Source organism: Aquarana catesbeiana, linkage group LG05 (assembly GCF_042186555.1).
Source record: "Aquarana catesbeiana isolate 2022-GZ linkage group LG05, ASM4218655v1, whole genome shotgun sequence".
Classification (NCBI taxonomy): domain Eukaryota; kingdom Metazoa; phylum Chordata; class Amphibia; order Anura; family Ranidae; genus Aquarana; species Aquarana catesbeiana.
Genome location: NC_133328.1, coordinates 445,961,322 through 445,976,152, shown reverse-complemented (window position 1 = coordinate 445,976,152; position 14,831 = coordinate 445,961,322). Strand labels below are relative to the sequence as shown.

Below are 14,831 nucleotides of genomic sequence, written 5' to 3'. Positions count from 1 at the left end.
TGGCAATCTGAATACTTTCAAGTGCAGAGGAGGGATCGGGGGTCTTTTAGACCCCCGATCCCTCCATAAAGAGTACCTGTCATCACCTATTACTGTCACAAGGGATGTTTACATCCCTTGTGACAGCAATAAAAGTGTTCAAATTTTTTTTTTAAACACAATTTATTAATATAAAAATAAATAAAATAAATAAGAAAAAAAAAAATTAAAGCGCCCACATCCTCACGAGCTTGGGCAGCAAAGAAAATGCATACGGAAGTCACACCCGCATATGTAAACGGTGTTCAAATCACACATTTGAGGTAACGCCGAAATCATCAGAGCGAGAGCAATAATTCTAGCACTAGACCTCCTCTGTAACTTTAACCTGGTGACCGTAAAATAAATTTAAAGCGTCGCCTATGGAGATTTTTTGGTAGGTAATGTAGTTTGTCGTCATTCCACGCATGCGTGCAATTATAAAGCGTGACATGTTTGGTATCTATTTACTCGGCGTAACATCATCTTTCACATTATACAAAAAAAGTTGTGTTTAAAACACTGCTGCATAAATACCGTGTTATATAATATATTGCAACAATCGCCATTTTATTCTCTAGATTCTCTGCTAAAAATATATATATATATATAATGTTTGGGGGTTCTAACTAATTTTCTAGCAAAAAATATGGATTTTAACTTGTATACACCAAATGTCAAAAATAGGCTTAGTCATGAAAGGGTTAAACCTGTCTAGCATTAAAATCTATTGTGTTATGTATATGCTTTGCTATGTATATTCTTTACTATTGATAAAGGTAAAAGTCAAAAATCATAATCTAACAAGTTACATACCTGCTCACCTTCTGTAAAAATAGGAATGATGTTCACAATTCTATGATGCTATTACATTCACACCTGGACAAGGTGTTCTGCTGCTTTATGTCAAGAGGCTTTTAGTTGGTCATTCTATAGTATAACAGGGCCATGTTACATTACTGTTTTTTGTATGAGGTGAATTTACTAAAGGCAAAAAAATGTGTATTTTGCAAGTGCAGTTGTTTCAGAGCTCCATCATCCAATCATGTGCAAGCAAAAATGCATTTTTTTTTCATTTTTATTGCATATGATTGGGTATTCTATGCAAAGTCAAGCTTCATTGAATTTACTAAGCTCTGGAGCAAGTGCACTTGCAGAGTAATTATTTATATGTATTGCAATTATTTATATGTATACAGTATGTATTTATAAATACGTGTGAATGCAAATAAACGTGCATGCTAAAACACAGCTTTTACTACATTTTTTCTGCTGCTTTTCTCCTGTAAGGAGAACTAAAAGAACACAGTGTGCATGTGGCCTTATGGTCACTGCAAAATGTTTTTTTTATTTTTGGTTTTATGTCTGTTTGATATGTAGAATATTATCCCTTTCCCTCCGACCGTATGCAGATGTGCAGCCTCAGCTTTCAGGGGTTATATCGGGATGATGCCCGCAGCTGCAAGTATCATCCCAGTACCGTTTTTTAGAGCCGGCGATCGGCTTTACAGGGATAACAACCGATGCAGCTAAAAGCCACTCGGCTGTTATACCGGAGGAGCGGGAGGGGACGACCCCCTCCCGCCGCCTCCCGCCGCTCTCAACAGGCCCTCCGATTCACCGGCAGACCCGATCAACAATACGGCACATCCGGCGGCTAGCCACAGACTGGAACAAAGCTGGAAATGGCTTTGTTCCAGTCTCCTGAATGTAAACACGGAAGCGATGTCATGACGTCACTTCCGTTTACTCGGCTGCCAATGGCGCCGCTTTTAAAAAAATATACAGTATTCAGAATCGCTGAAAATGGCAATCTGAATACTTTCAAGTGCAGAGGAGGGATCGGGGGTCTTTTAGACCCCCGATCCCTCCATAAAGAGTACCTGTCATCACCTATTACTGTCACAAGGGATGTTTACATCCCTTGTGACAGCAATAAAAGTGTTCAAATTTTTTTTTTAAACACAATTTATTAATATAAAAATAAATAAAATAAATAAGAAAAAAAAAAATTAAAGCGCCCACATCCTCACGAGCTTGGGCAGCAAAGAAAATGCATACGGAAGTCACACCCGCATATGTAAACGGTGTTCAAATCACACATTTGAGGTAACGCCGAAATCATCAGAGCGAGAGCAATAATTCTAGCACTAGACCTCCTCTGTAACTTTAACCTGGTGACCGTAAAATAAATTTAAAGCGTCGCCTATGGAGATTTTTTGGTAGGTAATGTAGTTTGTCGTCATTCCACGCATGCGTGCAATTATAAAGCGTGACATGTTTGGTATCTATTTACTCGGCGTAACATCATCTTTCACATTATACAAAAAAAGTTGTGTTTAAAACACTGCTGCATAAATACCGTGTTATATAATATATTGCAACAATCGCCATTTTATTCTCTAGATTCTCTGCTAAAAATATATATATATATATAATGTTTGGGGGTTCTAACTAATTTTCTAGCAAAAAATATGGATTTTAACTTGTATACACCAAATGTCAAAAATAGGCTTAGTCATGAAAGGGTTAAACCTGTCTAGCATTAAAATCTATTGTGTTATGTATATGCTTTGCTATGTATATTCTTTACTATTGATAAAGGTAAAAGTCAAAAATCATAATCTAACAAGTTACATACCTGCTCACCTTCTGTAAAAATAGGAATGATGTTCACAATTCTATGATGCTATTACATTCACACCTGGACAAGGTGTTCTGCTGCTTTATGTCAAGAGGCTTTTAGTTGGTCATTCTATAGTATAACAGGGCCATGTTACATTACTGTTTTTTGTAGACCAGAGTAATGTGAGTTTAATGGTACTTGGTACTTTAATGGTAATTATATGTATTTAAGTTCAGCTTCCAATTATGTTAATAAGAAAAAATCCATTAACTTGATTGGGTGCTCATACACCTTTTTGTTATAATCACCCTTTAAATAATCAGCTAACTTGTGCTGTTAACCAGGGTCAATTAGAAATGAAGCTGCTTTAGTTTTTCTCTGAATTTTTTACAACAATAACAAGGCAAACTTCAGAATTCATCCAGTTCTTTCTGAATGCAGAAATTACATGAACAGGCCATACGTTTTACTTTTTTTGGCTTTTTATCCGCTTCAGCTTCGGAAGGTTTACCCCCCTTCATGATACAGCATTGTGCTAATTTAACTGGCAATTGCCCAGTACACAAATAAAATTGATGTCCTTTTTTTTTCCACAAATAGAGCTTTCTTTTGGTGATATTTGATCACCTCTGCGTTTTTTTTTTTTTTTTTGTGCAATAAACAAAAAAGACCGACAATTTTGAAAAAAACAAACAAACAATAAAATAGCCAATAAAAAATGTAGAGAAAAAAAATAAATGTCTTCATTAGTTTAGGCCAATATGTATTCTGCTACATGTTTTTGTTAAAAAATCCCAATAAGCGTATATTGATTTGTGCAAAATTTATAGCGTCTACAATTGGAATTGTGGAATTTTTATTTATTTATTTTTTTACTAGTAATGGCTGCGATCAGTGACATTGTGGCGGACAAATTGGACACTAAGTGACACTTTTGACACTTTTTTGGGGTCAAGTGACACTAATACAGTGATCAGTGCTAAAAAATATATACACTGTTGCTGTACTAATGACCCAGGCAGGGAAGAGGTTAACATCAGGGGCGAGCAAAGGGCTAAATGTGTCCCTAGGGAGTGCTTGCTAACTGTGTGGGGGGTGCTTGTACTGTGGGAAGACAGAGATCCAAGTTCTTGCTTAGCTTAGCCTCTGTCGGGAATGATCAGGGGGCCCACTGATTGGCTCTTGCTGTGTCTAATTACAGAGGGAGCCAGTTGCTGGCGTACGTACCTCTACGTGATTCTGCCTGTAGGAGCTGCTGCCCCGCATTACATATACGTGGGGCGGTCGGCAAGCAGTTAATCCTTCACACGGGGCACAGATATTTTCTAATCTCCATGTTCCTATACCAGTTCTTCACCAGTAAATAAAACAAACTTTTGCAGGCTTAAAGGTTTGTGCAAAATGAGTTATTACCTGTTAAAAGAGAAGTATTGTATTTAAAACAAAAATTAAAATCATACTTATCTAGGTGGATGCATCATTGGTCCGATGCTGCATCTGCCCCCGCTGGCTCAGTTCTCAGAGCTCCCTGAGCAGAGAGCTGATGACTGCTATTTACCACTGTCTGCTCTGCCCCTCCAGCACTCACTGGAGTGCTGGGCTGTGGAGGGGGCAGGAGTAGCTGGCTCAGGCTCTCAGCAGCTTGCTGAGAGGCTGAGCCGGGTTCTGGTTCAGTCATGTGGGCGGATCCCAACCATATGGTCATGATCTTTCCCGAACCTGGATCTGCTCTGTGACATGAGTGAAGCCCACCAAAAGTAGGCTTCATCCCACTGTCTGCTGAAAATGAGTCACAGGAGTGCAGAATGAACTGCACTCCTGTGATCCATAGGAGATCTGGCTGTACTTCCCCTTTAAATGTGCTGATGATCCCAAGCTTGCTTTCTCTAAATGTAGTCATCTCCTGCACTGCACTATCACAGAAGAGGCGAGTGACTAGGTGGGCAAAGGCTGGAACGTCAGGAATACTGTTTTACACGTTACTCGCAGTACTGATTTTTTTTACATCAGCACTGCCTTTACAAGAATAAAAAAATAAGTGGATACAAGACCATTCGCCCTGCACAGGGAGCAAGAGTATCAGTGACCAGTCTTATTACAGGGAATACCTGCAAAGAAGTCAAAGGCAAGCAAGTTTGATGCAAGAATCCTTGACACTGCTTGCAGTAAGAGAAAATGAAATGAAGTTTCCCAGTAGGACTACACAATATACTGTATGTAACTTCGCAAAAATTGTTTAGCCCAAATTCAGCTTTAAGTTTTCTGTTACCAAAAGCTCAACAATTAAAGCTGTACATATTCAATTGGAGTGTTTGCATCATGACTGATTGCATGACACATACTGCACACAAAATGTACAATCAGCAATAGTGGTATCATAAGGCACAAAGAGGACAAAGTATTGATCCTTTAATTATTATAGAGACATTCTGATGAGCACAAGAGACATTCCATATATACCTGTCTTACAATAATAGCTGATGAGCATATATAAAACAGTATGAGAGAGGGAAAGGAAAGCTCTACTTTCATGGCTTTGAACAGGAGAGCTGTTGGTTCAAAACAAGAAAAAAAAAAGAAAACAGAATAAGAAGAGAAGGAAAGAGAAATTGGAAAGGAGAACAGAGTTGAAGGGAACAGGTGAAGAATAAGAGAAGAGGATTCCTGGAGAAGAAAGGAGTTTGAAAAGGGGAGAGCAGCTTTAAGCTTTGATGCCGGAAAAAAAAGCTTTTGTATGTTCAAATGTCTAACAGCATGGGGTTTTATAACCCAGATATACTAGAAGGCAGTTCTGGCACAGACATACAGGAATGAAGTGTTGTAAAACACTTAATTTATTTCTGAACTCCTCTATGGCAACCACATGCTGCCCTTGTAGAGACACACTGCTGTGTAGACTTGAGTACCTCAAATTCACTGAGCTATCTTCTACATAACTGACCTCATTCATTTTGGGTGTTGAGGATGAATAGGCTGTTTTGCACAGGAGCTACCAATTAGACAAAATTTTTCATCCTCCCACTCTAGCACAGCTTTGTATATTATTGGTTGCTATAGGATTACACGACATAACATTACAGAGAATGTTACATAATATTAGAGAGACAACCCTTTCCTTTAGTGTGTGTAGCAAGTACATAGTTGTTCTTTCACTAAGCGTTTTATTTCTTCAGAAATTCTATCATTACCCCTTTTTATTACAGAGTCAATATCCTACACATTGCATCTCACATTTTATTTACATATGAGTTATAAAGACAAATAGCTATCTATCACTCTACTACCCCCACTCAGGCGTAACCGTGTCTAATAAAAAATGTGGAAACTTTTTTTCTTTGTACTATTCTTTCTTAACCACTTAAGGACCAGAAGGTTTTACCCCCTTCCTGACCAGGCCATTTTTTGCGATACAGCACTGCGTTTAACTGACAATTGCATAGTCATGCGATGCTGTACCCAAATAAAATAGATGTTCTTCTTTTCTCACAAATAGAGCTTTCTTTTGGTGGCATTTGATCACCTCTGGGTTATTTTGTGCTATAAACAAAAAAGGACCGACAATTTTGAAAAAAAAATGTTTTTTTCCTTTCTGCTATAAAACATATCCAATAAAAAAATGTAAAAGATCAAATTTCTTCATCAATTTAGGCCAATATGTATTCTGCTACATATTTTTGGTAAAAAAAATCCCAATAAGTGTATATTGATTGGTTTGCTCAAAAGTTATAGCGTCAACAAACTATGGGATATTTTTATGGAATTTCAGATTTTTTTTTCACTAGTAATGGCAGCGATCAGTGATATTTAGCGGGACATTGGGGTGGACAAATCTGACACTAACTGACACTTTATGGTGAACCAGTGACATTATTACAGTGATCAGTGCTAAAAATATGCACTGTTACTGTACTAATGACACTGGCAGGGAAGGGGTCAACACCAGGGGCGATCAAGTGTGTTCCCTGGGAGTGTTTTCTAACTATGTGGGGCGTGGACTGACTGGGACAACACAGAGATCCGTGTTCCTGCTTAGCAGGAAGACAAGATCCCTGTGTCCTCCACTGTCAGAACAGCGATCTGCCTTGTTTACATCTGCCTCTGTGGGGAACAATCGTGAGTGGCTGGTGGATATCACATCCACCGGACCCGCTGATTGGCTACCCCTTTGGCCAATCAGCACGCGCACGTGCCCACATGGGCTAGTGCACGAAAAAAGGTACAGGTACATTGATTCACACAGCCGTGCCACCTTGCCGCAGTGCAACTGCGTCTGACGGTCGACAATTAATTAAAGTGAATTTTAATCCTCGTAATAGGCTTTTCTTATTTGCTCTCATTTCTTCTGCTCAATCTATAATGGAAAGTTTTTTGTTATATCTGTTTGATGAATGAAAAAATACCTGTTCCTTTTGCCAAAAATCTTGTACGCTGTTAACTTCCAGTGCTCTCTGCCTGTGCAAAAGGAGGGGTTATAGAGATATGGGGGACATAAGAAGGGGTCTTTCTTGTTTGTAATAAATTAGAAATGTAGTAGATAAGGAAGGGCTGACAACACATGCTAAAAAATTCAGAGTTGTCAAAAATGTGGAAACACCCTATATTTTTGTCAAATTAACTTTTTAATTGGTACTTGCAGCCTGTTTGAAGAGATAAAATGAAGTGATGAGGAAATGTGCATGTATTGTAGAGATGTACTAAATGTTTTTTTTTTTGCCTTGACTTATGCTTTAATGATTTATGTGGTAATATTATTCAAGATTTATGGATCAAGTATTTCAAAAACCTTGTTTTATTAACTATTATAATGAGTTAAAGAATGATTACAGGTTTATGTACCTATAGGGGTAATGTAGGTGAAACATTACTGAAGGTATATTGTTATTTCCTACTTGAGATAGGCAGGAGCATTAAAAATATGTCTTGTAAATCTGTTTTCTTGAACAAGGACCCCCCCAAAGGCTTTAAATGAGACTATCTCTAAAGACTGTTAGTCAGCTTTTGCATTTTTATTAATTTCTACTTTTTTAATCTACTGATTCCTACAGGAAAAAGTAAGGTTGCAATAATACATTGTATTAGCGAATAGAGGCAACTAGCTGTTTTTGTCAGATATGGTATACAATGATCATACCTATACTATATTTCAAAACTTTGCATTTCTTAGTTGGCCAACCAATAAAAAGTATATCTACACCTCCTCAGTCTGTAATTATGGTCTATCTTTTTACAGAAATCTACCAAAAAAGCACATATGAATTCATATTCAATCTATTTTTCTTATAGGGGTTATCCGAACAGCTTTATCTAACATGGACAGAGAAGCTAAAGATCAATATCTTCTTGTAATACAGGCAAAGGATATGGTTGGCTTAATGGGAGGACTATCAGGTACAACGTCTGTCACAGTCACCCTTACAGATGTCAATGACAACCCACCAAAATTTCCCAAGAGTAAGTTGTCATCTTAGAACAAACATTGTTTTTTGTTATCTCAGCACATATAAAAATAAAGATACATGATTGACTTAAGGGGGAGGTATGGTTTTGCTAGATATTTAGGCATATTTTCTGATTTTTCAGATTATCCTTACCTGTCTTTTTAAATATCATCTGTTAATAGAGTTCAGTAAATCAACCTGAAATGTACCCAAAAAAATCAAATCAATGATTTTGGATTGTCCCCTCCCACTTTCAGTTTTCAAAGAGCTCTATCCAAGGTGATAATGTGGCAAACAGCCTCTGCTGTGCCCTCTCTTTAGAAAATGTATAATGCTCTTTGACACCAGTGTCAAGGGTACAATTTGGGGTATGTTTATAAAAATTTGCATAACAATTTGCCCAGCAAAAATGCAAATGCTCTGTTATTGAAGGGTAACTCCACTTTTATGTGAAAATAAATAACAAATATAATATAGAATATACAATTGCGACTCAGGTCATATTGTAATTGAATGTTATTAAAAATTACCTTTCCTTTTCAATCTGCAGCTGTGTCATTTTCTATAAAATGCAATGCAATATGGATACCTGGAGGTGTTCTGTACACAGATTGTGTACAGAACACCCCCCCCCCCCCGAAACATAATTTCCTGCTGGTGTGATTGGCTCACTGGTTTTCCCAGAATATAGGAAAAAATCACATCTAAATGGATGGAGGCCCTGCAATTCTCCTCATTAGAGCCCTGCAGGTGCAGCAACTAATTGATAATTATGAAACCACTCTCATTAGATTCACTTTCCACATAGACACAGCGAAATACACAGTGAATTTTTCTGATTAACAAAAGGTAGGAATCTGCAAATAAGTTTTTAATATACTTTTAATGTACATAGATCACCCAGAGGGGAATGTTTTTTTCTCAACAAAAGTAGAGTTACTCTTTAAGCTATTTCTTTGCTGGACAGATGTTTTTGATTGATTTTGAAATGAAAATACTTAATTTGGCCACTAGATGGTGCCAAGTATCATAGGGTGTTCTTGTGTTCCTTGGTGCCATCTAGTGACCAAATATAGTATTTTTCAATTATAAATCAATGACGCTATAAGCCACACCATTCTGCTATGAACACTTTGTTGTATGCTCTCTACTGCATACCATTTAACACTGTAAACTGTTTTACATATTACACACTACTCCACTTTTGTACACTATGCTGTACATTTTCCACTGCTTTACATATTGCTCCACTTAGTATGCTGGGCATTTATTTGTATACTGATCTACAGCTACATACCTTGCCACTGTTTCTTGCCCTACTCCAACAAATATAACGCTAGTTTGCTTTTATGCACACTAGTCTTCCTTTGTCCAACCAGGCACACTTTTGCTAACAATGTTAAATCTAATTAAATATACAAGAATGAAACAGGTAGACTAGAGGAAATTATGCAATTGCTTTAATTGCCTTTCAGTAAAACATAAATGAACTGTAAGAGCACTGGGCTTAGGAGACTTAAAAAATAATTTCTTTAACTAAGCATCAAAGTTATATAATTGTTTATTAGTGAACTGTTCAAATATTAGACTTATAACAATCTCCATGCTATTTAGAAGGTCTTAAATTAAATGGTTATTCCCATTGTAAGTAACAATTATATACAATATTCCCCAGTCAATGTACCATAAGAAAAGATAATATACAGTCTGGTCTGTTTTAAGAGGATCTAACAGAAATATAATACTTCACAGTTCTTTTTAGCCACTCTATGCTTGCTACGATGTATAATGAACCTGGCCATCGCTATTAAGGTCAAGAGTAGACCTAAAGATGAAAACACTGAAGTCTGCTTCAGGTTTTGAATTAGTCCTTGATATAAAAAAAAAAACTATACTTGTAGGCACTGAAAGTAAAAGGATAAGCAGTGCTAACAATGAGTGCACAGAATACTGAAATGCTGATGAAAATTAATGTTAATGTGAAGATAGGAAGTGTAAAGAAGAGCTGGGTTTTATGGAGACTATTCAGTTCCTAACAACTGAAATAATTAGAAAGAAAGCACTGTTTGGTACTTAACGCCAGCTCCTACAATGAGCTTTTGATAATATTCATTATTATACATCACAGTATAATAAGGCACATTAAAGCACATTTTCCCAGTATAAATGTAGGTGTTCATGTCATGACCAGTCATAGATGTGACCTTCCAAACTGTATAGCTTCTGTATCATTGAATTTAAAGAAAATATTTTGTCGTCATTTGTTTTGGATGGAAACTGTAGCATTTGTCACTGTACATTGTTACCTGTTTGGATTACACTTCTATGCCCTATAAATACATGTTTCTTAAATAGGTAAAAGGCCTCTGTGATGAAAAACCACAGGACGCTTATAATGGATTTTTTTTAAACACCACTGGCTGATAACATAGAAGATGAGTGTTGGAATATAAACTTTGTCTCCAAAGAACAATAAATTATAATAATACCTGGAGCCTAGTCATTTGATAGGCCCATAAAAGCTATTATGGTTCATTAGATACCCCCAAGGACACATTATGGTCAGTCCCCAAACCCTAAATCTTAACACTACCTCTAAAGTGATTCCTTAAAGCAAAACCAAAGTATATACACCTATCAGCCATCATTCTTGACCAGTCACCTAATATTAAGTAGGTTCCCCCCCCAAACAATCTTGGTCCATTAGGGCATGGATGCCACTAAACCTCTGAAATTATACTGTGGCATCTGGCACCAAGCCATAAGTAGCAGATCCTTTAAGTCCTATAAGTTGCAAAGTGCAACTTCCACTCCATGGATCGGACTTGTTTTTCCAGAACATCCCACAGATGCTCAATGGATTGAAATCTGGGGATCTGCAATTTCTGATGTTCACATGCCCATTGGGTCAAGTTCTGATGTTCACATGCCCATATTTTTGACTGTGGACATGGGTCAGCATGGGCATCCTGACCAGCCTGTGGCCACACAGCCCCATACAAACAAACTTCAGGGACCACAAGTTTAGCTGCTGCCTAATATATCCCATCAACTTTTACATGCCATTGTAATAAGATAATGAATGTTATTTAACCTATCAATTGTCCTAAAATTATGGCTGATCGGAGTATATTTTTAATGCAAAAAGAGAACAATGCATTAAAAAAAAAAAGAAACAGTGCATAAAAAATGCATACAGGGTATATACAATAATTGCAAGGCATAATAAGTGTTACAATCAATGTTCATACAAAGAAGTCTGCTCACTTGGATGGACTGAAAACCAGCTAGCAACAGGATCCCAAAGTTTCCCCCCATGGCGGACAAAGGGGATTGTAGATGACCATCTCTAATAGGGGTAATAATGATCAAAATGAATATTGATCGTGAGTATATGAGTGCTAAAGATAATAAGGTCCAGTGGTGAAAGAACCAGAATGGTGTCCATGTGTGTAAGGGAAGGACAGGAGAAGGAAGATGAGGGAGAGGAGGGGGGAGGAGAAGAAGGAAGGAAGAGGGACAGGGAAAAAAAAGGGGGAGAAAAAGAGGAGGGAAGAGGGGGGAAGGAGGGGGAGGGGACCCAAGGGAACAAAATGGAGTGGAAAGGGGACAAGGGGGGTGTGACATAGTAGAATGGGGGGGTAGAGGGGGAGGGTAGAAGGGAGAGGGAAAAGAGGAGGGAGAGGGGGAAAAAAAGGGAAGGGCAGAAGCAGGAGGGCGAGGGGAGAACCAGGGAAAGTGGGGGGGGATCCGTGAAAGCAGGAACACTGCACCACACCAAGTGATTAATATTCAGTAAAAAGCTTACCATACTAAAGATATGCTGATAGAACAAATTGCTAGGGCTGAATATGCTGGGGACAGAAAGGCCTTGAATCGGTAGAGTACATATGCCGTTATGGGTGGCTTGCAAAGTTGCAGAAGCCACTGTAGTGTTGTGGACACAGATGACTGATCAGTACATATGTCCTTTGTGAGGAAAGAAGTTAGCTGTAGAGAAAGACAACAGATGTGGCCGGGTATCAGGACGGTCTAATGGCAGGGCAGGGGAGAGGAGAAGCAGGGGGGGAAAGGGAGAGACATAGGAGGAGAAGCAGGGGGGAGGAGATAACAACCCCCACCTGTTCACAAAATTGAAGCTTACCTTAGAAACTCTCTGCCCATACGGCAGCCCCACGTGTAAAGTCACTGCTGCTCATTTTAGCGGTCCATAGGACCGCTATTTGAGCTCCCCAACCCTGCAGACGTTGACGCACACCGCGATGATGCCGAGTCATTGGAAGGTAGTGGTTTGGAGCGCTTATAAAGTAAAGAATTTCTAGGACATGAAAGGGCTTTATTAAAAGCCTTTCTGAGATTAGTACGTGAGTACCCTTTCAGTAGTAACCTTTCATGAACCTTTCATGTAGGGCATTGGCTTGAGTCCTAAAGTCACTTTCGAGTGTGCAATTTCTTCTAAGACGCAGATATTGCGCAAAGGGTATACCCTTCCAATGACTCTGTCAGATTTATAACCACATACTCAGCCCATCACAAATTACTGAAAACGATTTTATCAAATCATTGGCACCTACTTGCTGAGCATCATATTTTAGGCAGATATGTACGACAGGTCTCTGAACTAGTGTTCCGTAGGGCTCGTTCTCTATGCGACTGTTTGACCTCCAGCCACTATGTGTCTTCAAATCCCCCGAGATCAGGACCTACTGGCACCTTTAGATGAGATAATTGTCCCCGCTGCCCTTGGGTCTTAGAGGGAAAGCAGTTCATTCTACCTAATGCGGAAATTTTATCCTCACGTATGTTTGCTGATTGCGCTACAAGGGGGGTCATTTATCTTATGGTATGTAGGTGCAAGGCCTTTTACATTGGTAAGACGATCCGACAACTTAGGCAAAGGATAGGAGACCATCTCTATTACTCTGACAGTGGTAAACTTACTACCATAGGTAGACACATTGGACTTTATCACCGTTACGATGTTTCGGTGGTTCAATTTCTGGTTTTGGAAGTGGTTCCACAAAACCTCAGGGGTGGTGACTGGGACCGAACGATCCTACAGAGAGAAACACTATGGATAGAACGACTCAATGCCACTCGCCCCCCAGGCTTGAATGAAATGATTTCTTACAAACCTTTTCTGTGACACAGATTTTGCCCTTGGCCCCTTTTCCCCCTGTTCCTTGCTTTCCCCCCTACACCCTTCCCAATTTTTCCTGGCTTTTCTTTATTTCCCCTCCCCCCTCATTAGAAACACAATTCTCCAATGTGCCAGCTTTGTTCCTTATGATGTGGCACATATTATACTCAGATATGATCCACCAGTGCCTGCTTTGTGTCCCATGGTGCTGATAACATCCTCAATTGTCAGATCCATAGAGATGACCCTTTTTCCCTGTTTGTATAAATTTTGGGTAATACCCTGGCTTTTCTTCATCCCAGGGCTTTATTATCATTATCTCCTCCTGTTTGTTCATATTGATCTATGTTTTGTATATTGTTATTTTGTATCGATTTGCTATTCTGTTATCTTATTGTACAAGCGGTTGCTCTCTCTGGTGGCCGATCCGGCGGCATGCTTTTCTCCTTTCTTCCCCTCGGTGGACTTGTGTTTACCCTGGCAGGTGGGCGTAACCAGCCACCCTAGCTTGCCCTGATTTGCCTGGCCTTCGGGCCTATGGGCTCAGTCAGGATGCACTTGCGCAGTAGCACATCACCTGTGCACCTGCGCAGTGCGGGAAAACTGACCCTGTGACGTCAGACGCCGCCCTTAGCGACGTGCGTCGACGTCTGCAGGGTTGGCGAGCTCAAATAGCAGTCCTATGGACCACTAAAACGAGCAGCAGTGACTTTCCATGTGGGGCTGCCGTATGGGCGGAAAGTGTTTGAGGTAAGCTTCAATTTTGTGAACGGGTTGGGTTTGTTATCTCCTCCCCCCGTGTCCCTCTTCCCCCTATGTCTCTCCCTCCCCCCCGCTTCTCCTCTCCCCTGCCCTGCCATTGGACCATCCTGACACCCAGCCACATCTGTTGTCTTTCTCTACAGATAACTTCTTTCCTCAAGGGATATATGTACTGATCAGTCATCTGTGTCCACAACACTGCAGTGGCTTCTGCAACTTTGCAAGCTACCCATAACAGCATATGCACTCTACTGATTCAAGTCCTTTCTGTCCCTAGCATATTCAGCCCTAGCAATTTGTTCTATCAGCATATGTTTAGTATGGTAAGCTTTTTACTGAATATTAATCACTTGGTGTGGTGCAGTGTTCCTACTTTCACGGATTTCCCCCCACTTTCCCTGGTTCTCCCCTCGCCCTCCTGCTTCTGCCCTCCTCTTTTCCCTCTCCCTTCTCCCCTCCCCCTCTACCCCCATTCTGCTATGTCACACTCCCCTTGTCCCCTTTTCACTCCATTCCATTCCCTTGGGTCCCATACCCCTCCTTTCCCCCCGCTCCACTCTTCCCTCCTCTTTTTCTCCCCCCTTCCTTTATTTCCCTCCTTCCTTCCTTGTCCCCACACCCCTCCCCTTTCTTTTCCCCTCTTTCTTTCTTCTTGTTCTGTGCCCCTTTTCCCAATTTCTTTTTCACCTCTTCCCCCTCCCCCTCTCTTTCTCTCTTCCCCTTCCCCTTCCCCCCCCTTTTTTCCCTGTCCCTCTTCCTTCCTTCTTCTCCTCCCCCCTTCCCTCCCTCATCTTCCTTCTCCTGTCCTTCCCTTACACACATGGACACCATTCTGGTTCTTTCACCA

At 39.8% G+C, this 14,831-nt stretch overlaps 1 protein-coding gene across 2 annotated transcripts in view; it reads left to right on the top strand.

Moving 5' to 3' along the window:
• The window catches only part of CDH7 (cadherin 7), a 430,878-nt gene that overhangs the window by 304,518 nt on the left and 111,529 nt on the right, over positions 1-14,831 (top strand). For both annotated transcript variants that reach the window (XM_073631278.1, XM_073631279.1), the window contains exon 5: positions 7,928-8,095. In XM_073631278.1, the coding sequence (XP_073487379.1) occupies positions 7,928-8,095 (168 nt within the window). The remainder of the gene's footprint in view (positions 1-7,927; positions 8,096-14,831) is intronic.